This window comes from Oryctolagus cuniculus, chromosome 9 (genome assembly GCF_964237555.1).
Source record: "Oryctolagus cuniculus chromosome 9, mOryCun1.1, whole genome shotgun sequence".
NCBI lineage: Eukaryota > Metazoa > Chordata > Mammalia > Lagomorpha > Leporidae > Oryctolagus > Oryctolagus cuniculus.
This window is the reverse complement of record NC_091440.1, coordinates 98458851-98485558: the sequence shown is the minus strand read 5'-3', so window position 1 is coordinate 98485558 and position 26708 is coordinate 98458851. Positions and strand designations below refer to the sequence as shown.

The 26708-nt window shown below is 48.1% G+C and overlaps 1 protein-coding gene across 3 annotated transcripts in view; it reads left to right on the top strand.

The window, feature by feature from the left end:
• The first annotated feature begins 5531 nt into the window (after positions 1-5531).
• NINJ2 (ninjurin 2) overlaps positions 5532-26708 on the top strand; it is a 99891-nt gene continuing 78714 nt past the window's right edge. Inside the window, exon 1 of one of the 3 annotated variants that reach the window (XM_070049262.1) lies at positions 5532-5988. In XM_070049262.1, the coding sequence (XP_069905363.1) occupies positions 5956-5988 (33 nt within the window). In that variant the 5' untranslated portion in view covers positions 5532-5955. The remainder of the gene's footprint in view (positions 5989-26708) is intronic. The other 2 variants (XM_008259849.4, XM_051850761.2) reach the window with 2 other exon arrangements.

Here is a 26708-nt window from a genome sequence, read left to right as displayed (position 1 = left end):
TTCAATTTCCAGCTTCCGGGCATTTGGGAAGTAAATCAGCAGATGGAAGCCCTCTCTCTTTGCCTCTCAAACAAGCAAAGTCGCAATTATGGCTATTTACCCAGAAGCAGATGGATACTGGCCCACGGGGCCTTTTTGTGGATGCATGGTCAGGGCTTGGGGACAGTGAAAGTCAGGAGGAATGGGGACAGAGGAGTAGAGTGCAAGTCAGAGCTTAGAGACGCAAAACTGCGCTCCAAGATGAGGAACCTGTCAAACGGTCAATCTTACAGCTGAAGTTTAGTGGTGAAGGTAGAATCAGAAGCTTTTTCAGATTTTTTTTTTTTTACAGGCAGAGTGGACAGTGAGAGAGAGAGACAGAGAGAAAGGTCTTCCTTTGCCGTTGGTTCACCCTCCAATGGCCAGCGCGCCGCGCTGATCCAAAGGCAGGAGCCAGGTGCTTCTCCTTGTCTTCCATGGGGTGCAGGGCCCAAGCACTTGGGCCATCCTCCACTGCACTCCCTGGCCACAGCAGAGAGCTGGCCTGGAAGAGGGGCAACCAGGACAGAATCCAGCACCCCGACTGGGATTAGAACCCGGTGTGCCGGCGCCACAAGGCAGAGGATTAGCCTATTGAGCCGCGGCGCCAGCCTCTAGCGTCTTCTTAAAACTCATCTCTCTCTGTCTGTCTGCCAAACAAATAACAGTAAAAATAAGACATTTTTAAAATTAAGAAATTAAAAAAGAAAAGACCCAGAGAAGTTAAGTGAGTCACAGAAGAACACACAGTGACTTGGCTGGGAGGAGCCCACGTCACCCGTCACCCGTCACCTAGGCTTGCAGCCTAGGGCTTTCCCTGCTGTTCAGAATTAAGGGACCTTCTTATTGCTGGCATCATTAGGATACCACCACTCTGTGCTCCTTCTACACAGCAAGAGCCCTAGGGCCTCAGGGTCACCTCCCACCACCACGAAAATGAACTCAGATCATTTCCGGCCACTCTGTTTACTCATCTATAAGTTCAAGTATGTTCTAAAAAAAAAATACACTTCCCAAGAGACAGTTCCCCTAAAAACGTCCCCTGGGCTTCACACCACAAAAATCACCCTCACAGTAGAGAGAAATAGAAACTGCCCCAGCTACACTGAGCAGCCTCCAGGTAGGTCCCTCGTCAGCGCCACAGGCAAATGTCAGGAGCGCTTTTTTAAAATTACTTTAAAATTTATTTTTATTTATTTGGAAGGCAGAGAGAGAGAAAGATCCAGAGAGAGACAGATCTCATCCTCTGGTTCACTCCTCAAACATCATCAACAAGCCAGGTGAAAGCCAGGAGCCAGGAACTCAACCCAGGTATCCCACAGGGTGGCAGGGACCCGACTACTTGAGACATCACCACTGCCTCCCAGTGTGTAGGTCAGCAGGAAACTGGATTTCAAGCAGAGGAGCTGGGACGGGAACCAGACACTGGGACTGGGGTTGTGCATGTCTAAGGCAGGGTCTTAGCCGCTGCACCAATATCCTGCCCCGTCTGTGCCCGCCTCGCTATGTGCTCACCAGCCATGCCCTGATGCTTTACGGCCCCGCAGTGTTTAACGAGATATCCATGCAGTCGGGGCCCAGCAGTTACCGCTGGAGTGGAAATCAGACTCAAATGACTTTTTCTGCTGAAATTCCAGAACAGGGTCAGTAGCCCACAACCATGGGGCCAACTCTGGTCTGTTTTTCAAATACCCGTATCTGACTATCTGCTTTTGTAAATGGAGTTTGTTGGAATGCTGCCACATTCATGTGTTTATGTATTGTCTGGGGGTGATTTTATGAAAGGAGAGTTGAGTAATTGCAACAGAAACCATATGACTTGCAACGGATAAAAAAAAATGCCCTTTGACCCCTTATAGAAAGGTTAGCTGACCCCTGGTCGGGAGTCACAGTGTGGTAGGGATAGATAAACCACTTTCCAAATCCTGCTTTCTGTTTGCTCCCAATTGATGCTTAAGAGGTGGGGAAAAGCACAGATCCAGAAAGATCTTGCTAAACCCAAACACTTATCAAAACCAATTACAGCTGTTTCCTTTTAAGACCAATGTGTTTGTTAATAGGGAAATTTTTTTGGGGGGGGGGGGATATATTCAGGTGCCTTTCTCTTTTGCATTTTCTGGTTTCCCTCTATTCAACCAGATGTACCCATATTATCTAAAAGATAGGATTGTCACAACAGGAAGGCAAAAACAAAGAAATAGTTGATATTTTGCTTCAACATCCAAAATAAGGTTTTCCATCAGGACAATAATTTTTTTAAAAGATTTTAAAACATTTATTAGAGAGAGGTAGATGGCCGACGCCGTGGCTCACTTGGCTAATCCTCCGCCTGTGGCGCTGGCACACCGGGTTCTAGTCTCGGTTGGGGCACCGGATTCTGTCCTGGTTGCTCCTCTTCCAGTCCAGCTCTCTGCTGTGGCCCAGGAGTGCAGTGGAGGATGGCCCAAGTGCTTGGGCCCTGCACCCGCATGAGAGACCAGGAGGAAGCACCTGGCTCCTGGCTTCAGATCAGCGTGGCGCGCTGGCCGTAGCGGCCATTTGGGGGTGGTGGTGAACCAACAGAAGGAAGACCTTTCTCTCTGTCTTTCTCTCTCTCACTGTCTAACTCTGCCTGTCAAAAAAAAAAAAAAAAAAAAAAAAAAAAAAAAAGAGAGAGAGAGAGAGAGAGAGAGAGACAGAGAGACAGAGAGTAACAGAGAGAGAGAGTGTCTTCCATCTGTTGTTTCACTCCCCAAAATGGCCACAACAGCTGGAGCTGGGCTGGTCTGAAGTCAGCAGCCAGGAGCTTCTTCTGTTTCTCCCACAGGGGTGCAGGGGCCCAAGGACTTGGGCCATCCTCTACTGCTTTCCCATGTGCATTAGCAGGGAGCTGGATGGGAAATGGAACAGCCAGGACTTCAACCAGAGCTCATATAGGATGCTGGCACTGCAGGCCAGGGCTTTAACCTGCTGCACCACAGTGCTGGGCCCAAGACAATATTTTTTGACAGCCAGGTTTTGTTGGGAGAGGGTTTTATTTTGTTTTTGCTTTTGTTTTTTTAGAAGATTTATTTACTTATTTGAAAGGCAGAGTTTCAGAGAGGTAGAGGCAGAGAGAAAGCGAGCGAGAGAGAGAGGTCTTCCATTCACTGGTTCACTCCCCAGATGGCCGCAACAGCCAGAGCTGGGCCAATCTGAAGCCAGGAGCCAGGAGCTTCTTCTGGGTTTCCCACGTGGGTGCAGGGGCCCAAGCGTCTGGGCCATCTTCTACTGCATTCCCAATCCATAGCAGAGAGCTGGATCGGAAGTGGAGCAGCCAGGACTCCGAACCAGTGCCCATATGGGATGCCGATGCTGCAGGCAGCGGCTTTACCTACTATGCCACAGCGCCAGCCCCATTATTTTCTTTTTCAAAATATTTATTTATCTATTTGAATGGCAGAGTGTTAGAGAGAGAGAAAAGGACAGAGAGAGACAGAGATAGATATCTTCCATCTTCTGGTTCACTCCCCAAATGGCTGCAACAGCCAGGGCTGGGCCAGGCCGAAGCCAGGAGCCAGAAGCTCCTGGCTCTCTCACATGTGTTCAGGGGCCAAAGCACTTGGGCTACCCTTCACTGCTTTCCCAGGCCATTAGCAGGGAACTGGATTAAGTAGAGCAGCTAGGTAGTAGCTTTACCCACTGTGCCATGGTTCTGGCCCCTGAAAGAGGATTTTCTAAATTTCTTTACTTCCCCTTTGAATTATTATTATAGAGTTCCACATAAGAGTCATAGTAGCAAAACAAGAAGAGAAAGCAAGAGTGAGCATGTGGCACAGTGGTTAAGACACTGCTTGGGATGCCTGCATCCCATGTCTGAGTGCCTGGGTTCAAGTCCCTACTCTACTTCTGATTCAGCTTCCTGCTGATGTACGCCTGGGAAGTACCAGGTGATGGTGCAAGTACTTGGTCCTCTGCACCATGTGGGAGACCTGAATTGAGTTCCTAGCCTCTTTGTGCTTCTGGTTCCTCACTTGTAATCATATGTTGCCTGCTCCCCAGTATTGTGATGAAAACTAATTAAGGTGAGTAGGCATTAAAATGCTTTCCAACAGTGCTTAGCATATGGCAGTAGTACTATGTGGATGAGGGCAATAAATATTACTGCAAGTTGTTGAAGGAAAACTGGGAAAAGAGCACATTATGTATGTGTCACTCCCCTTGGGAAATCTGGGAGATTACCCCCATGCCCTTCTCCAACCTGGGACAATCACACCAAAGCAAATTGCTTGCCAGAAGTGGAGCCGAACCTGCCCTTCTCTAATTCTCTCGTGCCCCGGAGGATCAGGGATGTCAGTAGGCTCTGTCTCTGACAGGAGAGTTTCCAGAGAGATCATCTCAGAGAGGTGGACCACCGAACTGGCACCACAAAGCCAGGATTCAGGTCGCTCCACACCACCATAAGAGCCAAGGTAGGACAGTCAAGTCAACCAAAGAGACCGCTGGATCCTTTTCACAGAGTGAAAAGACCCTGAGTTACCCTGGCCTCAGCTGTCGGCCACCCATGCCAGCAAGAGGCCTAGGAGCAGGTTCTAGCAGTCAGCAGCCCAGGAGCCACACAGCAGGAACCAGCAGAGATGGAGACGGCACAGGACAGATCCAGGGCCCATCACCCTTCATTCCTCCTCTACACCTGGTGTCCATCTTTAGCGGACAGCAGCAGGAATCTGGAGGACTGGGTGTCCTCACCTGGACTGCTCACCACTGAAATGATTAGATCCCACTCTGCTAATTGGATTACACTAAAATATCCTCATGCCATGCCCAGACCCTCAATCACACCAATGTCCAACAGAGGGCAACTTATAAAGACACTGAGTAGAAATTTGCTCTCTCTCTGTGTGTGTGTGTGTGTGTGTGTGTGTGTGTGTGTGTGTGTGAATGTGGTAGGAGTAAATTTGTGACTCTAGTCCTCTCCCTACCCCTGCCCCTGCTGCTTTAAGCTCTGAATGGGGATTGCTCCCATGACATCTTCCTTGTCCTGCTTAGTCACAACACTTCCACCACCCACCCACACACACACACAAGCCTGGGTCTAAAACTAGCTTCAGGAACAAGACAACCGAGCCTTAGGCTCTAAGGTAAATAGGAGGAAAAAGGACTTTCCAAAAAAAGACTCACTCCTGGGAGCTTTATTTTAAAAGTAGGAAAAATGCAACTACTTGCATAAACAAGACTCAAAAAATACAACTTTCCTTGCTCAGTCTCTCTCTCTCTCTCTCTCTCTCTCTCTCTCTCTCTCTCTTTCTCTCATTAATCAAGAGAGAAGTTGAGGATATCCAACAATCTAACTATTAAAAAATCTTGTTTACTCACTGTGTACAATAAGGCTGATGTTTTAGGAGCCTATTAGGTAAACTACCATTTTTTTTTTCTTTTTAACTCCTAGAGACAGAGGCAATAAATCAAAGAACCACAGAAATCTCTCAGCCTTTGTCTTGAGATCAAGTGGGGGCCACCTCACTCCTGGCCACTGGAGACCCTTGCACCAGTATGAACTCCGACAACGCCCTCAAGCTGCTGCTCCGTGTCCTTGATAAATACAGTGTTTCTTTGCCAGTAAGAAAGCCATTAGCTCAAAGCAGGCTGCGTGGCCTCAGATGGCACCACTAGGATTCAAGGGGCATTGTCACTACCAACTCAATGGGCCACTTAGCAGTGAGCCATGGGCCACCTCCTGAAGTGCACATATATGCACACACATACACACAAACCTGCACGTGTGCTTGCGGTCACCTCCCCCAGGGGCTGAGGCCGGGCCGGGCATCCCACATCACAAGGCTGAATAGCAGGTCTGTGCTGCCTGCTGTGTGCTCTCTCCCCTCCTAAGCCAGCGGCAGACAGGCAGGGAGTGAAGCTGGAGGAGCCCACGCAGTCTGCTCCCGGTTCCGTGCCTGCGAAGGGACCCAGGGCAGCCAGATGGAATCAGAAAGAGAAATCAGCGACCTTCAAGTAAGTCCTCTCTGGGAGTGAGGGAAGGGGAAATCGGGAGCAGAGGCAAACAGAGGATTCACATTTTGATCACTAGGCTCTGCCCTCTTTCTTACTCACCCCCTTCTTCAGAATCTCTCCAATTTTTGTCGTGTTTTTCTCTGTCTGTTACCCTATCTGGTTCTTCACTTGCTTTGAAACATGTGAGAAACGGATTTTTTTCAGTCCCCTCCTGACCTCTGCTTCGTCTTGTCCATCAAAAGCTAATGAGCTCTATGTTACCAGAGAGTGATTTCACATTCCGTGCAGTGCTTTTCCCAAAACCCCAGGACAGTGGAGGCCTATTTCAGTGCGGCCAGACATTTCTCTGGAGTCCAGGCAAGATATGAGTTTGGGAGCTAAGAAGAGAGGCAGTTGGCCAAGTTTGCATTTTACAGGTTGGGAAAAACTGGAGCCATTCGTTGGCTGCGACAAGGCTCTCCTGCATAGGAGAGGAATTGCCTCACTGGTACAGTGCAAGCAAAGGAAATTACAGTAATCTCCCAGGCAGATGCAGAGTCCTGTGTCCTCAAATCTGGCACTGGTATCAGAGGTGCCATGGACTAGCGCAGGCCAAGCGAATGGCATGTGACGGCAAGAAGGGGATCTGCACTCCCTGACTTGACTCCCACGGAGCAGAAGCCACTTTTCCATAACCCTGGCATAATATGGGAGAACTTCTCAGAGACTTGGCCAATTGCAGAGCAGCAAAGGATGTTTGAGATTAAGAATTTTTGAGTGCAGAACCCAGTCTGCAAACAAAATATTAAGCGGGAACCCAGTGTATGAGGGTACTTCAAAAAGTTTGTGGAAATACAGGTAAAAGATATCTTTATTTTGATGCAAAAAATTTTGAAAGCCATGAATATGGAGGGGTCTTCAAAAAGTTTGTGGGGGACCAGCGCTGTGGTGCAGTGGGTTGGACTGGCACCTGCAACTCTAATATCCCATGTGAGCACTGGTTCGAGTCCCGGCTGCTCCACTTCTGATCCAGCTCCCTGCTAATATGCCTGAGAAAGCAGCAGAAGGAAGTTACTGGCCAGGCCTGATAAAGGTGTCTGTCTTTAGCAGGTGACTAAAGTGCTGCCTCTTCTTTCTCCACCCACACTTCCTCCTCCTTCATTAGACTAATTATCTCTCTCTCAGTATACTGTGTTATTCCAGTAGCTCATCCACAACTTTCTTCGGTTATTTATTAATTTGATGGGTCAGAAGTTTGTGCATTACTGACTACAACTTCCCATCCAGCTCTGTGGATTAAATTAGGTTGTGAATCCCTTTGGGAAACTAAGTGTGATCTTTTGAGAAGAAGGTGAGCTTTGGTTAGGGACAGGTGGCGGCAGCTGTCCCTGAGAAACATGATTTAGTCCTCTCCTTTACACGAAGTTCAGAGGAAGGCTTCGTGAAATCACATACGGAATAAATGTTAGTTCTTTCTCTGTTTTCCTTTGATGATTTCCCTGGGGATGGTAAAGATCTATGGACTGTAGCTGAACCAGTGCATCCATCCATTCAGCTAATATTTACTGATCAATGATTACATATTTAATTCCATGTTTTCTCAGTATATAATTTTGCTCTCTTGTGACCAAAGACTAATTCTTCAACTTTAAATGTGTTATTCATGCCAGGAAAGACACATAGAAAGTATGTGGATGTCTTACTGTTTTTCATCCTGTTATTAAGAAAACCCCTTAGGGGACAGGGTTGTTGTGCAGTGGGTTAGGCCACTGCCTGTAACGCTGGCATCCCATATGAGTGCCTGTTCACATCCTGATTGCTTCATTCCCATTCAGCTCCCTGCTAATATGCCTGGGAAAACAGCAGACAGCCCAAGTTCTTGGGCCCCTGCCACTCTGGAACTTCCGGTTTCTGGCATTGGCCTAGCCCAGGCCCAGCTGTTGTGGCCATCTGGGGAGTGAACCAGTGGACAGAAGATCTCCCTCTGTCTGTCTCTTTTTTCTCTGTAACTCTACCTCTCAGATAGATATATAAATATATATATATATAAATTATATATAAATATATATGTATAAATCTTTTAAAAATTCCTTAGGAATACAAGAGTTATAGATAAAATACTCTCGAAGTATTTTTTATTTTTAAATGTACATATATGGAGCAATTTTAGATTCACAGCAACATAGAGAAGAATGTGCAGACCTCTTATACAACCCCATCATCTCCACCTGCAGAGACTCCACAATGATCAATATCCCCCACATTTAAAAAAATTGGTGACTCTATGCTGACATGTTGTTACCAGCCAAAGTCAGCAGTTTACGGGGTCCACTCTTGATGTTGCACTTGCTATGGGTTTGGACAAATGCATAATGACATGTGCCCACCACTATCATATTCTGCAGAGTATTTTTCACTGCCTTAAAAATCCTCTGGGTTCTGCCTATTCATCTTTTCTTCCCCTCCCAACCCCTGGCAACCACTTATCTTTCTACTGTCTCCAAAGCTTTGCCTCTTCCACATACCATGTAATTGGAATCACACAATATGTAACATTTTTCTTTCACTTGGTAATATTCATTTAAATTTCTTCCCTGTCTTTTCCTGACTTTTTAGCTCATTTATTTTTTTATTTTTTAAATTTTATTTTTAAAAAAGATTTATTTATTGGGGCTGGCACTATGGCATAGAAGGTTAAGCCTCTACCTGCCGTGCCAGCATCCCATATGAACACTAGGTCAAGTCCCAGCTGCTCCACTTCCAATCTGGCTCCCTACTAATACGCTTAGAAAAGCAGTAGAAGGTAACCCAAGTACTTGGGCCCCTGCATCCATGTGGGACACCTGTAAGAAGCTCCTGGCTCCTGGCTTTGGCCTGGCCCAGTCCCAGCCATTGCAGCCATTTGGGGAGTGAACCAATGGATGGAAGACAAGAGAAAGAGGCGGGGGGGGGGGGGGCGGGGATCTGCTATTTATGTGAAATACAGAGAGAGAAGGAGAGAAAGATAAAGATATCTTTCACCTATTGGTTCTCTCCCCAAATAGCTGCAATACCCAGGGCTGGGCCAGGCCGAAGCCAGGAGCCAGAAGCTGCATCTGGATCTCTTATGCAGGTGCAGGGCCTAAGTACTTGGGCCATCTTCCACTTCTTTCCCAGGTACATTAGCAGGAAGCTGGATCAGAAGTGGAGCAGCCTGGACTAGAACCAGTGCTGATATGGGATGCCAGCATTGCAGGCGGTGGCTAAACCTGCTATGCCACAATGCTGGCCCAGGTTGGTTTCTTAATGTTGAGTTTTGAAAGTGAGTTCTTTGGATATTTTGAACAACAGTCCTTTATCAGCAGTATCTTTTACAAATATTTTCACCCAGTATGTGACTCATCTTCATGTTTTCTTGACATTATGTTCCACAAAACAGAAGTTCTTAACTTTAATGAGGTCCAGGTTATCCTTTGTGTCTTTTATGGATCATGTCTTTGGTGTTGTGTCTAAAAAGTCATAGACATAGGCAAGGTCAGCTATATTTTTCCTATGTTATTATCTCTGAATTTCTTGCTCCTACATTTTATATTTAGGTTCCTCTTCCATTTTTAGTTACTTTTGTGAAGGGTGTGAGTCTGTAAACAGATTCATTGTTTGTAAGTGGATGCTTGGTTGTTTCAGCACCATCTGCTGGAAAGACTCTCTTTTCTCCATTTGATTGCCTTCCTCCTTTGTCAAAGATACGTTGACTATATATAGGTGAGTTTATTTCTGGACTCTGTATTGTGTTCCGATGTTCTGTTTGTTGATTCCTTTGCCAGTGTCACACTGTACTGATTACTGTACCTGGGTCAGTCCTCCAGCCTTGTTCTTCAATGCGGTGGTGGTGGTTTTTGGCCTTTTGCCTCTTCAGATAAACTTTAGAACCAGTTTGTTGATAGATAGCTACAAACATCTCTCTGAGATGCAGAGAGAGACAGAGACAGAGACAGAGAGAGGCACACAGACAGACAGCTGCCATTCACTGGGTCACTTACCAAATGCTCCTAATTGGTCAGGGCTGAAGCCAAAGATGGGAGTCGGGAACTCAGTCCGGGTCTTCCACTTGATGACAGGAACACAACTACTTGAACCATCACCTGCTGCCTTCCGGGACGTGCATTAACAGGAAGCTAGGGGGCCGGCGCCATGGCTCACTTGGCTAATCCTCCACCTGTGGCACCAGTATCCCATATGGGCGCCAGGTTCTAATCCTGGTGGCTCCTCTTCCAGTTCAGCTCTCTGCTGTGGCCCAGGAGGGCAGTGGAGGATGGCCCAGGTGCTTGGGCCCCTGCACCCACATGGGAGACCAGGGGGAGGCACCTGGCTCCTGGCTTCAGATCGGCACAGTGCGCCGGCCATGGTGGCCATTTGGGGGGTGAACCAGCGGAAAGAAGATCTATCTGTCTCTCTCTCTCTCTCTCACAGTCTGACTCTATCTGTCAAACAAACAAACAAAACAGGAAGCTAGAATTGAGAACAGAGCCTGGACTCAAACCCAGGGTGTATTTCTCTCTCTCTCTCTCTCTCTCTCTCTCTCTCTCTCCTACTTATTTAATTATTTGAAAGTCAGAGTTACGGAGAGAGAGAGGGACAGAGAGAAAGAGAGAGATCTTTTCACTCCCCAAATGGCCACAATAGCCAGTACTGGGGCCAGACTGAAGCCAGAAGCCAGGAAGCAGGAGCTTCATCCGGCTCTCCCACATGGGTGTGGGTGCAGGAGTCCAAGCACTTGGGGCATCTTCCACTGCTTCCCCAGGCACATTAGCATGGAGCTGGATTGGAAGTGGAGCAGCCAGGACTCAAACAGGGGCTCATATGGGATGCCAGCCCTGCAGACGGCAGGTTAACCCACTGTACCATAGTGCCAGCCTCCAGGGACTCTTATATGGGGTGCAGAAGTCCCAAGCAGCATTTTAATCACCGAGCCAAATAAATGCTTATCCCAGAACTTCAGACTTTGGATACTAATGTAAATGATGCTGATTTTAATTTCAGATCCTACTTATTCACTTCTGGTTCATAGGAAGGTGACTGAATTTTATATATTAACCTGTATTCCAGCAGTCTGGCCATGATTGCTTACTAGTTCTAGGAGGTTTGGTTGCATCATTTGGATTTTTTACATAGACAATCATGTCATCTGTAAATACAGTTATGTCTTTTCTCCCCTTATGTGGCCAATTTATTTTCCTTTTGTTGTCTTATAGCATTAGGCAAGATTTCTATTACAGTATTGAAAAGGAGTGGTGAGAGGGATCAGCTTGTCTTTTTCCTAATCTTAGAGGGCATGTGTCTACTTTCTCACCATTATGTGTAATGCATTCTGTAGAGTGTTTGCAGAAATTTTTCATCAAATTGAGAATGTTCTTTTCTATTCCTAGTTTACTGAGCACTTTCCTGGTGAATAGGGGTAATTCTCATCAAATACCTTTTCTGCATCTACTGATATGATCGTGTGATTTTTCTCTTTTAGCTTGTTGATATGATGAAGCACGTTAATTAAATTTTCAAATGTTGAACCAGCCTGGAACAAATCCCAGTTGGTGTGGTGTGTAACTCTTTTGATATACCATTGGATTCAATTTGATATTATTTTGTAGAGTATCTTTACATCTGTGTTTATGAGAAGTATTTATTTGTAATTTTCTTGTAAATCTTTGGTTGTTATTAGGCTAATGCTGGCCTTATAGAGTGAGCTAAGAAGTATTCCCTCTGCTTCTATATTTTGAAAGAGATTGGAGAGAACTGATCTCTTCCTTAAATGTTTAGTAGAGTTCAACTTGCCTGTTTTGGGGGGTACCAATGATTCAATTTCTTTAATAGATCTAGGCCTATTTAGGTTGTCTATTTCTTCTTGGGTGAGTTTTGGTAGATTGTATCTTTCAAGAAATTTTATCGGGGCCGGCGCTGTGGCGCAGCAGGTTAATGCCCTGGCCTGAAGCGCCAGCATCCCATATGGGTGCCAGTTCTAGTCCTGGCTGTTTCTCGTCCCATCTAGCTCTCTGCTATGACCTGGGAAAGTAGTAGAAGATGGCCCAGGTCCTTGGGCCCCTGCACCCGCATGAGAGACCTGGAAGAAGCTCTTTGCTCCTGGCTCCTGGCTCCTGGCTTCTGGCTTTGGATCAGTACAGCTCTGGCCGTTGTGGCCATCTGGGGAGTGAACCATCAGATGGAAGACCTCTCTCTCTCTGCCTCTCCTCTCTCTGTGTAATTCTGACTTTCAAATAAATAAATAAATCTTTTAAAAAAATGTTATCTAGGTACTAAAATTTGTGTCCCTGGAGTTGTCCATAATATTCCTTTATTATCCTGTTAATGCCCATGGTGTCTGTTGCGGCCCTCCACTGCCAATGTTAGTAATTTGTGCCCACTTTCTTTTTTTCTTAGATATCCTGGATAAAGGCTTAATAATATTATTGATCTTTTCAGAGAACTAGCTTCCACTTTCATTGATTTTCTATTGATTTCCTGCTTTCAATTTTATTGATTTCTGTTATGATTTTTATTGTTTTTCTTATGCCTATTTTATTTATTTTTTAAAAGATTTATTTATTTACTTGCAGGTCAGAGTTACACAGAGAGAGAAGGAGAGGCAGAGAGAGAGAGAGAGAGAGGTCTTCCATCCACTGGTTCACTCCCCAGATGGCTGCAGTGGCCAGAGCTGCGCCCATCTGAAACCAGGAGCCAGGAGCTTCTGGGTCTCCCACGTGGGTGCAGGAGCCCAAGGACTTGGGCCATCTTCCACTGCTTTCCCAGGCCACAGCAGAGAGCTGGATAGGATGTGGAGCAGCCAGGTTTCGAACTGACGCTCATATGGATGCCAACACTGGAGGTGGCAGCTTTACCAGCTACACCATAGTGCCAACCCCATGCTATTTTATTTAAATCTTCTCTTCTTTTTTTAGTCTCCTAAACTAGAAATTTAGATTACAGGTTTATATCATTCTTCTTATCAAATATCTTCATTCGCTGATGTAAATTTTCCTCTAAGGATTGCTTTGATTACATCCCACAAATTTTGGTAATTGAATTTTCATTTGATTCAAAATATTTTAACATTTCTCTTGAGATTTTTTTCTTTGACTCATGTGTTATTGAGATGTGCATTATTTAATCCCCACATGTTTGAGAAATTTATCTCATCTTTCCATTGTTGGTTAGTAGTTTATTTACATCGTAGTGTGAAAATAGACATTGTGTGACTTCTTTTAAATTTGCTAAGATGTGTTTCATGGCACAGAATATGGTCTGTCTTGGTGAATGTTCCATATAAGCTTGAGGAGAATACAAAACTTACTGTTGGTGCATGTGTATGGTTGTCAATTAAATCCAGTAGTTTGATGGTGGTGTTGAGTTCAGCTATTTTTTTCCTGATTTTCTGCCTGCTAGATCTATCTATTTCTGATAGAAGAGCATTGAAGTCTTCAACTATAATAGAAACAATTCTATCAGCTTTTAATTCACACAGTTTGATGCTCTGTTGCTAGGGGCATATGCATTAAGGATTGTTATATGTTCTTAGATAATTCATTCCTTTATCACTATGTAATACCCCTCTTTTCCTCATTCTGAACTCTGCTCTATCTTAAATTAATATAACTTCTCTTGCTTTCCTTTCATCAACATTATATTTTTTTTAAAAAAGATGTATTTATTTATTTGAAAGTCAGAGTTACAGAGAGAGAAAGAAAGACAGAGAGATCTTCTACCTGCTGGTTCACTTCCCAGATGGCCACAATGGCTGGCGCTCGGCCAGGCTGAAGCCAGGAGCCAGGTGTTTCATCCAGATCTCCCACATGGGTGGCAGGGGCCCCAGGACTTGAGCCATCTTCCACTGCTTTTCGCAGACCATTAGTAGGGAGCTGATTTGGAAGTGGAGCAGCCAGGCATGGACCACCACCTATATAGGATGCAGACACAGCAGACGGCAGCAACAGTGCAACCTGCTGTACCACAGTGCCTGCCCCTCCATCTACTTTCTTTTTAAGTTTTGTTTGTTTGTTTGTTTGTTTTAGTTTATTTGAGAGGTAGAGTTACAGACAGATAGAGGAAGAGACAGAAAGAAAAGTCTTCCATCCACTGGTTCTCTCCCCAAATGGCCGCAACAGCCAGAGCTGGGTCATTTTGAAGCCAGGAGCCAGGAGCTTCTTCGGGGTCTCCCACATGGGTGTAGGGGCCCAAGCACTTGGGCCATCTTCCACTGCTTTCCCAGGCCATAAGCAGAGAGCTGGATTGGAATAGGAGCAGCCGAGTCTTGAACCTGTATGGGATCCTGGTGCTGCAGGCGGAGGTTTAACCTACCTTCCACAGCGCTGAACCCCATTCATTTACCTTCAGTCTATATTTGCTTTATATTTAAAATCTGGGACCGGCGCTGTGGCATAGTGGGCTAAGCCTCCGCCTGCAGCACCAGGATCCCATATGGGCACAGATTATAATCCCAGCTGCTCCTCGTCCCATCCAGCTCTCTGCTATGGCCTGGGAAAGCAGTGGAAGATGACCCAAGTGTTTGGGCCCCTGCACCCACGTGGGAGACCCAGAAGAAGCTCCTGGCTGCTGGCTTGGGATCGGCTCAACTCCAGATGACTAAAACCAGTGCCCATATAGAATACCAGCATTGTAAGCAAGTGTTTAACCCAATACGCCACAACACTGGCCTCTGGTCCCAGTGTTTCAGTGAGCCTATACCTCTAGACTGGATTTCTTTTCTTTTCTTTTCTTTTTTTTTTTTTTTTTTTTTTTCATGGACTGGATTTCACAAGTGCTTCTTTTTTTTTTTTGTAAATATTTATTTATTTGAAAGTCAGAGTTACAGAGAGGTAGAGGTAGAGGTAGAGGTAGAGGTAGAGGTAGAGGTAGAGAGAGAGAAAAAGAGAGAGGTCTTCTATCCACTGGTTCTCTTCCCAAATGGCCATAACGGCCGGAGCTGCACCGATCCAAAGCCAGGAGCCAGGACCTTCTTCCTGGTCTCCTGTCGGGGTCTCAAGCCCTAGGCTGGCCCCTGACCAGCAGGGGCCACTACAGACACTCCCCAACAAGGTGAACGGGAAAGATAAGGTCGACAGGTCAAGAGCACCACAGCAAGCACCCGTGAGTTCTGTCAAAGCAGGAACCGCTTTATTGAGGAAGTGTACAGGCTTATAAAGCTTACGAAAGACATGCGCAGTAGGGGAGCCAATCAGAGAAAAGGTCACGCAGGCACGGGTGGATCATGCACAGGGCCACCTTAAGTAAAGTATAGGGATCACGCACTGTCCACGTGTCTGGAACTAAAGCAGAGCTATCCCTGCCGGTGGTCTGATCTTACTTAGCTTAATCGGGCAGCTGCAGACACGCCCCTTGAACATCCGCCAGGTGCCATATTGTAATGGAGATTTTAGGCTATGCCCAACAGTCTCCCATACAGCTGCAGGGGCCCAAAGACTTGGGGCATCTTCCACTGCTTTCTCAGGCCACAGCAGAGAGCTGGATCGGAAGTAGAACAGCTGGGACTTGAACCAGTACCCCTATGGGATGCTGACACTGTAGGCGGAGGCTTTACCCGCTATGCCACAGTGCCAGCCCCACAAGTGCTTCTTAGTCCTGCTTCATCTCCTCAGGTGGGACAGGATGGCTGGAGTGAGCTGGAGTTGAGTATTTCCTTCCCCCAGGTCAGTTAGGCACTGATGAAATCCCAGCAGGCTTGGCTTTGGTTAAATAGTTTCTCCTGAGGTCAGATCTTGTTAAGAAAGGCAGGATGCTTGAGTATATTTCCAGATGATTCCTCCCCTTCCCCGCCCCCCCGCCCCCATCCTGGAGCATGAGATTTATCTCCAGTATTTACTGTGAAAACCTGGAAGTAAACCTCACAAAAGTATTTCTGGGTGGGACCTACATTGTGGCGTAACAGGTTAAGCTGCCGCTTTCATTGCCGGCATCCCATATGGGCGCATGCTAATTAGCCTGGAAAGCGATGCGGGATGGCCCAAGTGCTTAGGCACCACCACCCACATGAAAGGCCTGGAGGAAGCTCTTGGCTCCAGGCTTCAGCCTGGCCTAGCCCCAGCCCCAGTGGTTGCAGCCATTTGGGAAGTGAACCAGGGGATAGAGATTTCTCTCTCTCTCACCCTCTCTCTGTAACTGAAGTGCTTCTGGTGCTCCCATCCCACCGTCACCCCCCAGAGGTTTTACTCTCAGACTTGTGCAGGCTGAGCCTCCAGGCTTTCCCACCTGGCCCTGGTTCCTGGGGAGGTTTCCACTTTGAGTCTGCCCCGTTAACCTTGACTCCCTGTGTTTACCTAGCTGTCTCTCCCATCTTGGGAGCAGTAATTTGCCCAGTGTTCTCACCTCTCTTTTGGATCCAAGAAGAGCTGATTTTCCGGTCTGTTCAGACATTCACTTACTAGAATGGAGTGTCTACTTCCAAGCTCTTATGTGTGGAACCAAAAACCAGAAGTGGAAGTATTTTCAAATGGAAGTTCCAGAAAACATTTAGCAGTGTGTATTAAGAAGAAGCTTAAACATGACCCATTTCTAGAATTAGTCTAAATTAAAAGTCAGATATGTGTTCAGATATGCAACAGTATTCATTGAAATATTATTTATAGCTAAAAAAGAGTGTCCAGTAGTGAATGAATGGTTGCAGAAAGCTTGATACACCTATGAATGGATATCATGGATTTTTGTTTGTTTTGGAAGAATATTTTAAAGGAATATCAAAATGCTAATCATATGTTGAGTCAAAAAATAGGATACAAGAGTGTTTAAATATTTCATCTCAATTTCCTTTCAAAATTATATAGAATAAATGTGTGTAGAAAAACTAGTGACAGGAAGTATACCAAAATATTTACTGGTTATTTCTGGATTATGGGTTTCTGAATGACTTATTTTCTTTCTGTACTTTTCTTTTTACTTTTAATTTTCTACCAACCCATATATTATATTTAGAATAGGAGGGAAAAAAACCCTGTAGTTTAAAAAAGTAAATTAGAGAAGCAGGTGTGCCTGTTTGCAAATGAGTAGATTTTTAAACACAGGTCATAGCATATATATTCACACATGCATTTATTCCCAACTCTAATGACTGTAGAAAATGAACAGCTGATTACTCTGGTGCATATGTAGGTGTCTATTTTTAAGTAGCTATCCCACTCTTCAAGAGTTTTACATACCACAACTCTTGTTTTTCGTATCTGAGTATACTTTGAGAATAAAATTTTTTTTTATTATTGTTTATACTTAAAAGGTATGGAGAGAGAGACAAAAAGGTCTTTCATCTGCTGATTCACTCCCTGTATTCCCACAAGAGCTAGGACTAGGTCAGGCCGAAGCCAGGAGCCTGGAACTCAATCTGGGCCTTCCACGTGAGTAGCAGGGACCCAAGTACCTGAGCCATTACCTGCTACCTTCCAAAGATGCACATTAGCAGGAAGCTGGAATAGAAAGCAGAGGCCAGACTTGAGCCCAGACACTCTTATATGGGATGTGGGCCTTCCAAGCCGCATCTCAACTGCTGAGCCAAACACCTGCCCCAAGAACAGACTTTTGGAAAATGACATCTAGGGTCAAATCTGCAGACCACTGAGTTTCTACATAGTTCCTACAGAAGAACCATACCAGGCACAAGTAGGAGGAAGTAAGGTGGTTGCCTCTTCCCTGAGGTTAATTAGATTTTTACTTAACCATTTCAATAATATGCCCTACTGCCACCTAAAGTAAATGATGAAAATAACTTGTGATTGACAGGTAAGTAGGTGGATAGATAAGTAGGTAATGGGGTAGATGAGTAGATACATAACTAGGTAGGCAGATAGATAGATAGGTCAGTAGGTAGACAGATGATAGACAGATGGGTAGAGGGATTTATGCCACTTCTTGAATGAGGTCATCACTGTCTGAGCTTGGACGGACCAATAGGACATGAGTAGTCCAAGGGTATTCCGGTAACAAGAACCGGATGAACAAAGGCTGGAGACAGGATCCCCAGGGCATATCTGGGGAGACATGAGTAGTTTAGTTTGTCTAGACTATAAGGTCAGTGGAGGAGAATGAGTGGGAAAAACGGGTATAAAGGGAGGTTGCACCAGATCACAATGGGCTTTGCAGGCCAGGTGTGGTCTGCTTGACCAGTAGCCCTTCCAGGTCCTGTGCCGAAGCTCAACTGTTGAGGAAGGCTCAGGCTTTCAGGGGCTCAGCCATATTTCTCATTCCTGCCTCTCCCTTTCCAGGACCCCAGCAGAGAGCCCACCCCCCTCTACAGCACACAGAGTATCAGTCTCCAGAGGCATCGGTCGAGTTCGTCCCCGATGAGCTGGCCTAGCAGACCAAAGCTCCTGAGGTCCAGAGTTGATTGATGTTTCATCCCTTAGAATCCTCACATACAGTCTGTTCAAAGTTAATTTATGGCACTGGGCAGGGATCCAGCAAACAGCAGACAAACACAGTTTATTTGCTGACTAACTTCTGTATATGGTGTGCCACACGCAGTGAAAGCATCTTTAAAGTGCATGATCCAATCTGATCTTGTCAGCTACCCAGTGGGCATTTCTACACCTGCAGTGGATGGGGATCCAAAGCTCATGGAAGTCAATGTGGAAAGTGTCAGGGCTGGGACCCAAACCTAGGTTTTATTTAGAAAGTAATTTTTTTTTAATTGCTTGAGAGGTATACAGAGAGAACAGCCTTATCTGCTGGTTCATTCCAATGCCCAAATGCCCATAGTAGCCAGGGCCAGGAGCCAGGAGCCAGGAGCCAGGAGCCAGGAACTCAATCCAGGTCTCCCACATGGGTGGCAGGAACCCAATTCCTTGAGCCATCACTGCTGCCTCCCAGGGTCTGCGTTAGTAGGAAGCTGTAATCAAGAGCTGGCGCTGGGAATCAAGCCCAGGCATTCTGAAATGGGACATGGGCATCATCCTAACTGCTAGGCTAAACCTAGGTTTTCTCAAAATATGGTCCCAGAACAGCAACACCCTCCCACCAGAGAACTTGCTAACAATGCAGACTCTCAGTCCCCACTCTGGACTTATAGAATCAAAAGCCGTGGGCAGGAGACTCAGCAACCTGTATTTTAACAAGCCCTCTGGTCATTCTGATATACCCTAAAGCTTCAGAACCCCTGCTGAGATCATCACTAATTGATCTCAGGTGGGCATGGCAAGCCCAGGTGTAGCACTTGTCCCAGACCTGGAGTAAGGGAGCCAACCCGGGGTCAGGCAGAAGTGTTGGCAAATCAAGGGGTCTGGCCTGGCGTGGATGCCAGGGAGGACAAGGAGCTGCCAGGACCTCTGTGGGAGCACTAAGGATCGGAGTCTTAACATTCCTTGTTTCCATATGAGGCTGCGCCGTGCTGGCGCTGCTACTACTTGCCTGCCACATACTTGGGACTTACACTCACTCTGATGAGAGATGGTTTGGGATTACTCCAGCCCTGAAGAGAGGTGTGTTCCACGGGCCTACCTCACCTGGGAGATTAAGCATAATGGAGGGCACAGGTGACAATGGATGTCTCTCTCCTGTCACTTGGCATCATGATGTCATGATCGACAAGAGGGAGGGCAGTGACGAAGGCGAGGATGGGACATTCCCACGGAGCCCCTGGGCACAGACGCCTGGTGGGTGCGGGGTTCTCCTTTCTAAGGGGTAAAGGAAAAAGACCAGAGGGACCCAGGACTCTTGAATAGTCTGCCCAGGCCCTTGGGCAGAAACATCAGCCAGCTCGGGGCGAGCTGCATCCCAGAGTCCAGAGAGTCCCCTTCCCACCTCTGCAAAAGAGCGCGCAGTGTCCTAACACCAGCAGCTGTATGTCCCCCAGGCTGCACGCCAGGAGGATGGAAAACCCCCCATCCTCTCCAGAGGTGAACTCCCTGTTTCCACAGCCCCTGTCCAGGCAAGTGGGTTTGTTTACCCCAAGGTCCGAGGGTCACGCTTTGGTCCTTTTGTTTTTGTATGCTTGCCTTGTGCCCCGGGCGTGGAGTCCAGGGAGCGATTGTCTGCCCGGATACACGTTTTCAGTCCTGATGTGTACACAGCCTCACTCACGCAGCCAGGACCTTTTCCCTTTAGCGGCCATTTCCTAGAAATGGGACCGCCCAGTGTTGTGATTCAAACAGGGCTCATTCCCAAGGGATAATGGGGCAGGGTGGAGCTGGTAGTGTAGTGTTGGGTCTGTAACACCACACCCTGCTTCTGTCCCTGTCCCTATCTCCACTTCCCCACCTGCCTTGCGTGTTCACAGCCGTCTTGTAACTTAACGCTCATACACACCCCTGTTGGGAACTGCCTTGGAGACGGTCGGGGCAAGAGAGAGATCACCGCGGCAGCATCTGTGCAAGGCGAGTCACAGCCAGGGCAGCCTCCAAGCTGCAGAGCTGTGTGCTGTCAGCCCAGAGGAGCAGTCAGCGAGGGCAAGCCCCTGGAAGCATGGAGCCGCGTCTCCACATCCTGAAGCAGCCCGGGGGGCCGGGGGCTGGGATAGGACGTGGAGAGGCGGCGGGCTGGGGCGGGGAGGAGGGTGTGGGGGGTGCAAAAGACTCACTGCACTTTCCATTCGGGTCCCCAAACCCCCAGAGCTCAGTATTACCAGGGTCACCTCCATGGTAATAGCAGCCGGCAAGAGGCTGTCCCTGTGAGAGTGCGAGGTAAAGAGAAGGAGGGAAAGAGAAGGCGAGAGAAGCCCTGCTATTTTGTTTTCCATTCTCCATGTGATCGGCGTCCTCCCCCATCATCCCGAGGTGACCTACTTATCTACTCCCTTTAAAGGGAGGCGCCCTGGAAGGCAGCCCAGTCCAGGGCGGCTCTGTCTGCGTCTCAGAGAGGCAAGTTCTTTAAAAAGGGAAACCCAGAGACTGCAGAACTGGGGGACAAGGTAGTGGGGAGATTGGGGAAGAAAAGAAATGGAGGGTAGCAGAACCAGAGGGGAGTCTCTGGTGGTGTGCCTTGGGGCCATCCAGACGGATTCAGGGCATGACTAAGGGGAAAAGAGTAGAGAGAGTGGCGGACCTGTGACGCCGGCATCCCATATCTCAATGCCTGGGTTCAAGTCCAGGCTCCATTTCCAATCACAGTGCAGACCCTGGGTGGCAGACTTGGGTCCCTGCCACGTGCATGGGAGACCCAGATTGAGTTCCTGGCTCCTGGCTCCTGGCTTTGGCTTGGCTCAGCCTCAGCTGTTGCAGGCATAAGGAGAATGAACCAATGGATGGAAGATGACACTCTGTGCTTTTCAAATAAATAAAATTTTCTAAAAAAAAAAAAAAAAGAAGAAGAAGAGTAGAGGCAGCAGCAGATGTCAGCTTCTGGAGAGAATGTACAAACAAATAATAAGACCTCAGCTCTTGAATGTTTACCACTCTGGGCCTCCAACTCGCTGAGCTGCTATCTGATCTCCGAACCCCAGCTTCCTTGTGTGCAAAATGAGGGTAATTTCTGCCTCCTAAGAGTGATGAAAAGACTTTTTTACCCCGCTGTGTCTTTCGAGAGAAAACGCAACCACGGCGCGTCCATCCCACATCCTATTCTGTCACTACAGTTCATCTTGCTGAATTCTGCGAAGAATGTACAAAGGCACTTCCAAAGTTCATGGCAAATGGAACTGAAAGATAAGTCTATTTTAGTGCACAGAGTTTTTTGAAATCTATGCCTACAAGGGAAAAAAATTATTCACGACTCTCAAAAAATGTGAAAACCAAAATAAACTTTGAATCTTACTTTCCATGAACTTTTGGAAGTACCCTCGTATCATGCCCACTTTCCCAGCAGGGGATCTGGGGTTCAGAGAAGCGAAATCACCTGTGCACAGTCACACAGCTGGCACGTGCAGAGCCGAGGTTCTCATCAGGCTCAGGGCCTCCCCTACGCTGGCATTAATGAGAAACGATTTCACAAGACCCTTGTCCCCGAATCTTAGGTAAATTTAGGCCACTGAGTCAGATTGGCACTGGAGAAATCAAAGAATAACCGGGTCATATAATGCAAACATTTTAGGCTAATCTTGGCACTGAGGCGAGATTGCCTTGTAGCCTGGAAGACAGTAATTGCCTCTCTGGCCTCCAGCTGCAGAGGCACCAGTCTGGCCTATCTCCAGTCCATTCTCCTCCCAACCACAGAGAACATATTCCTCCCTGTCATTGGTTCCCAGCTGCCCTCAGGATTATGTCCAAACCCAACATGGCCAGAGCCTGTCTTGTCCTTGGTGAGTCCTACTCCATTTTGTTTTTGTTTTTATATGAAAGGTAGAGACACACACACACAGAGAAAGAACAGATATGCAGAGAGGCAAAGATCTTCCGTCTGCTGCTTCACTCCCCAAATGCCTACAACAGCCTGGGATGGGCCAAGGACAAAGCTGGGAGCCAAGAACTCATCCGGAGTCTCCACAAGGGTGGCAAGGAGCCAACATCTTCAGCCATCACCTGCTGCCTCACAGAGTGTACCTTAGCAGGAAGTTTGAACTGGGAGTGAAGCCAGGACTCAAACCCATGAACTCCTATGGATTCTCCCCATTTTTGATCAAATATTAAAATACACCCATAGCATTCAGTAAATAGGGACTTTTTTCACATAAAAATTTCAAAGGCTTTTTTAAACTCAGTATTTTTTTATTTTTTTGCTTTTTTTAAAAGATGTATTTATTTATTTATTTGAGAGACAGAGTTACAGACAGAGAGAGGGAAAGACAGAGAGAGAGGTCTTCCATCTGCTGGTTCACTCCCCAAATAGCCTCAATGGCTATAGCTGGGCCTATCTGAAGCCAAAAGCCAGAAGCTTCTTCCAGGTCTCCCATGTGGTGCAGGGGCCCAAGGACTTGGGCCATCTTCCACTGCTTTCCTAGGCCATAGCAGAGAGCTGGATTGGAAGAGGAGCAGCTGGGACTCGAACCTGTGCCCATATGGGATGCCAGGCGGAAGTTTAGCCCACTATACCACAGTGCAGGCCCTAGGATCTTTTTTTTTTTTTTTTTAAAGGCTTACTTACTCATTTTAAAGGCAGAGTTACAGAGAGGGGGAGACAGGAACAGAGAAAAGAGATCTTTCATCCACTGGTTCACTCCCCAAATGGCTGAAATGATTGGGGCTGGGCTTGGCTGAAGCCAGGAGCCAGGATTCCATCTTGGTCTCCCACATGGGTATCAGGGGTCCATCTTCCACTGTCTTTCCAAGTACATTAGCAGGGCGCTGGATCAGAAGCGAATTGCCAGGACTCCAGCTGGCACTCTGATATAGGATGCCAGCATCGCAGGTAGTGGCTTAACTTGCTGTGCCACCGAAAGGACTTTCAGTGATATGATTTTTGAGTTACTGACTTAGATGTTCAGTTTTCATATGTAGGTGGAAATTAAATTTTTTTTCAGGTCTCAAAGAATAGCACTTGGAATCTTTGGAAAGCTCGTAGCTCCAAGTCCTGGGCACCTAGTGCCTCACGGGCAGAACAGGCCTGTGTGTAGCTCCTGCCCACATTCCTTGCATGCCAGGCTTCTTATAAATACTGTTTCCTGCCTCAAACTTTGTTTCTCCTTCTTCTACAACTGCACATGGCCCACACTATGCTCTCCTTTCTCATTGCCCTGCAGTCTGTTTATTTTAACATAAGTTCATATATACTCAACCTCTCAGTTTCCTCATCTGTAAAATGGGAATGAGAGTGGTACCTAGTTCATAAAGCCATTAAGAAGATAAAATAACACAAAGCATGATCCAAGGACCCTCACCTGGGAGCTTATTAGACTATAGACTCTCAGGCTCCACCCCAACAGAGCAGATCAGAACCTGCATTTAACAAGATCCCCAGGTGATTCATATGCATATTTAAGTTTGAGTAATGCTGCATTCACAAACTTAGAACAATGCCAGTTACATAATGAACACTCAATACATGATAGCCAACATTAGTGCTACTACTGTCATGATTACTAAAGCTCAGGATTTTAAAAAATTATTTATTTTGAAGGGGAGAGGGAGAGAGCGAGATCTCCCATCTGCTGGTTCCTTCCACAAACGCTTGCAATAGCTGGGACTGGGCCAGGTCAAAACCAGGAGCCAGGAACTCAATCCAGAATTCCTACATGGATGGCAGGGACCCAAGCCCTTGAGCCATCACCTGCTGCCTGCCAGGGTGTGCATTAGCAGGAAGCTGGAATCAGGAGCACAGCTGGGACTCAAACAAAGACACTCTGATATGGGCAGCCCTGAAGATCAGACTTCTACAATTGTCTCTCGTTTCCTTCTTGCCTTATTTTAACTTCCAGACTCTAGTTCACTGGCACCCTGGGAGCTGGACCGTGCCATTGAGCTAACTGCTGAAGTCCCAGTCGAGATACGGCCCCTGCATTCAGCTACCTTTCTCCCCGCTACAGCGGGAGACCTAAGGAAACACGTAGTCACAATGTGCGATGTGACAGGGTCTATCAAAAGGGAAGTAGAGGTGCTGGTGGGGGCTTGTGCGCTCAAGGATCTCCCTCCGGAGTGGCAAATCATTGTGTGTGTGTGTGTGTGTGCTTAATTTTAGAAATGTATTTATCTTCATTTTATTTGAAAGGCAGAGAGACAGAGACAAAAATCTTCCATTTGCTGGTTCATTCCCCCAAATGCCCAGAACAGCGAGGGCTGGGCCAGACTGAGGCCAGGAACCCTGAAGTCCATCGGGGTCTCCCATGTGATATCACTGGCTGCTTCCCAGAGAGTGCACTAGCAAGCAGCTGACATAGGAAGCACGGCCAGGATACCCAGGCAAACAGTGTGTACTTGAATGAGAGACGGGGAGGGGCTTCCAAGAGAGACAGAGGAGAAAGCCGACCTCTTTGGGCAGATGGCAGAGTAGCTGTGGAAAGAGGTGGCTCAAATTGCCGTCACCTGTGGGGACGTTCTGTTGGGGGAGGGGCTATCCAAAGGCATTTTATGTGACTGCTCTTGCTGTTTGCTCCCCACGCAAACAAGAGACCCTGCAGTATGTGCCTTGCTTGGTGTCGTCTGGTGTGAAGCCAAGTCGCAAAGAAGAAACCTCGGCTTCGGTCCCTTCTTGCAAAGCAGAGCTTCCGATAGCTGTGAAAATCCGAATCTCCCAGAGCCTCGGCGTCCTCGGCTTCAGGCCTGGGATGAGGGGACAGCCCCTCGCGGGGTGCTCCCGAGGGTTAAGAGGAGCTGCTGTGGTGTCGGGGCCCGGAGCGCCGTCGCCTACTGAAACAGCGCCCCCTTTACCGAGCTTGTGGACCGCGCAGCCGCCGGCGGGATGCAGGCCCGCCAGCGCTGCTTCCGAGGGCTTCCAAACACCGCCCTCCTGGGCTCCCCGAAACCGGGGCTGGGACGCCGAGGTGCGCAAGCAGGAAGGGAGGGGGTTGCTCAGGGTCCCAGGAACGGTGGTTTGGAAGGGAAGAAAGAGCCAGGGTTGAAGAGTCCCAAGGAGCCAGAGCGACCGACCCAGGGCGGCCTTGGCGAGCCCGCCCTTCGGGGCACATTCCTTGGCGACGGCCTCGGTGGGAAGGGGAATATTCTTTTCCGGAGGGCGGGCTGCGGCCTCTGGGGGCTTTTTGGGCACAGCTGGCCCTCCCCTGCCCACACCGGCAGGGACTGACCCCCGCACATGCTGGCCCCCGCTGGCTCGGAGGAGGAAGGCGGAGCGCGCCGAGGGAGGAGCCGCCCGGCGTGCGCGCGTGGGCGGAGTGTGGCCCCCGGCGGGCCGCCCGCGGGTTCCGAGAGCCCGGAGCGGTCCTGGCTGTGCCGATGCCGCAGGGCCCACGGTCCAGGGCAGCTGATCCCACCCGGCCCCGCGGCCTGCCCGGCTGGGCCTTGAGTTTTGGTTACGTGGCGTTATCGCTTCCTTCCCCTGCATAAGGCAGCAACCCCCACGCCTCGGCACACCCCCCTCCCACAACGGCGCGGCTCCAACGAGGGCACCGGAGGCTGGGCAGGGCCAGAGCTGAGCGCCCAGGGCAGGGCGCCTCTTCCTGCCGTCCCCTGCGCACGGGTGGAGACGGGCCACGGCCAGGGCCATTTCGGTTCCTTTTTTCGCAGAAAGGCCCTTGGTTTCCTGCAGTTGCCCCTGCAGGCTTCCTTTAGGTGGTGAGCAATAGCAGCCGCCACTTTCAGAGCGCTGTGTATCAAGCAGGCATCTTACAGAGCCGTTCCTCTCGGACTTTTTTCAGGGTAGCGGTGTAGGTGCCATCACCCCAATTTGCAGATGACAGACCTTGAAGTTCAGAGGACTTACCTGCTCAAGGCCACAGCTAGGAAGTGGCCGCCTCCCCGCGAGGCCTCTTTAGGACCATGAAGAAGGGGGCGCCCTACGAGGTCCTACCCTGACACTGTGATGTGGTCATTTCTGGGCCGGGCTAGGAAGTAGCCTGGCTCTAGGGCAGGCCGTGTTAGAAAAAAATGTCCCCACAACTCCTGACCCTCAGCACTAGTGGTCTGTCAGAGCTGGTGACCTGGAGTTCTTTGAGAAGCATCCTGGCTTGGGGCACATTCTTCCTCCTGTCCTCATGACCCCTGCCTGCTCCTTTCAACCTGTAGAGAAAACAAGCCTTTGCTGTTGTCAGGGCTTCTCGCAGTTGCAACCTAACTGCAGATCGACCTGGAGAAGAAGGAAGGTCAGGGGCAGGAGAAAGAGACACAGGGAGGCCCTGGGTGCAGCCGCTGGGCAGAGCTCAGTGTGGCCAAGGACAATATTCTCCCAGGCCCTATCCTTCCCTGCCCCAGCAGAATCATCCGTGTGCCCCCAAAAGCCCCTTCCGAGCAAGAGGG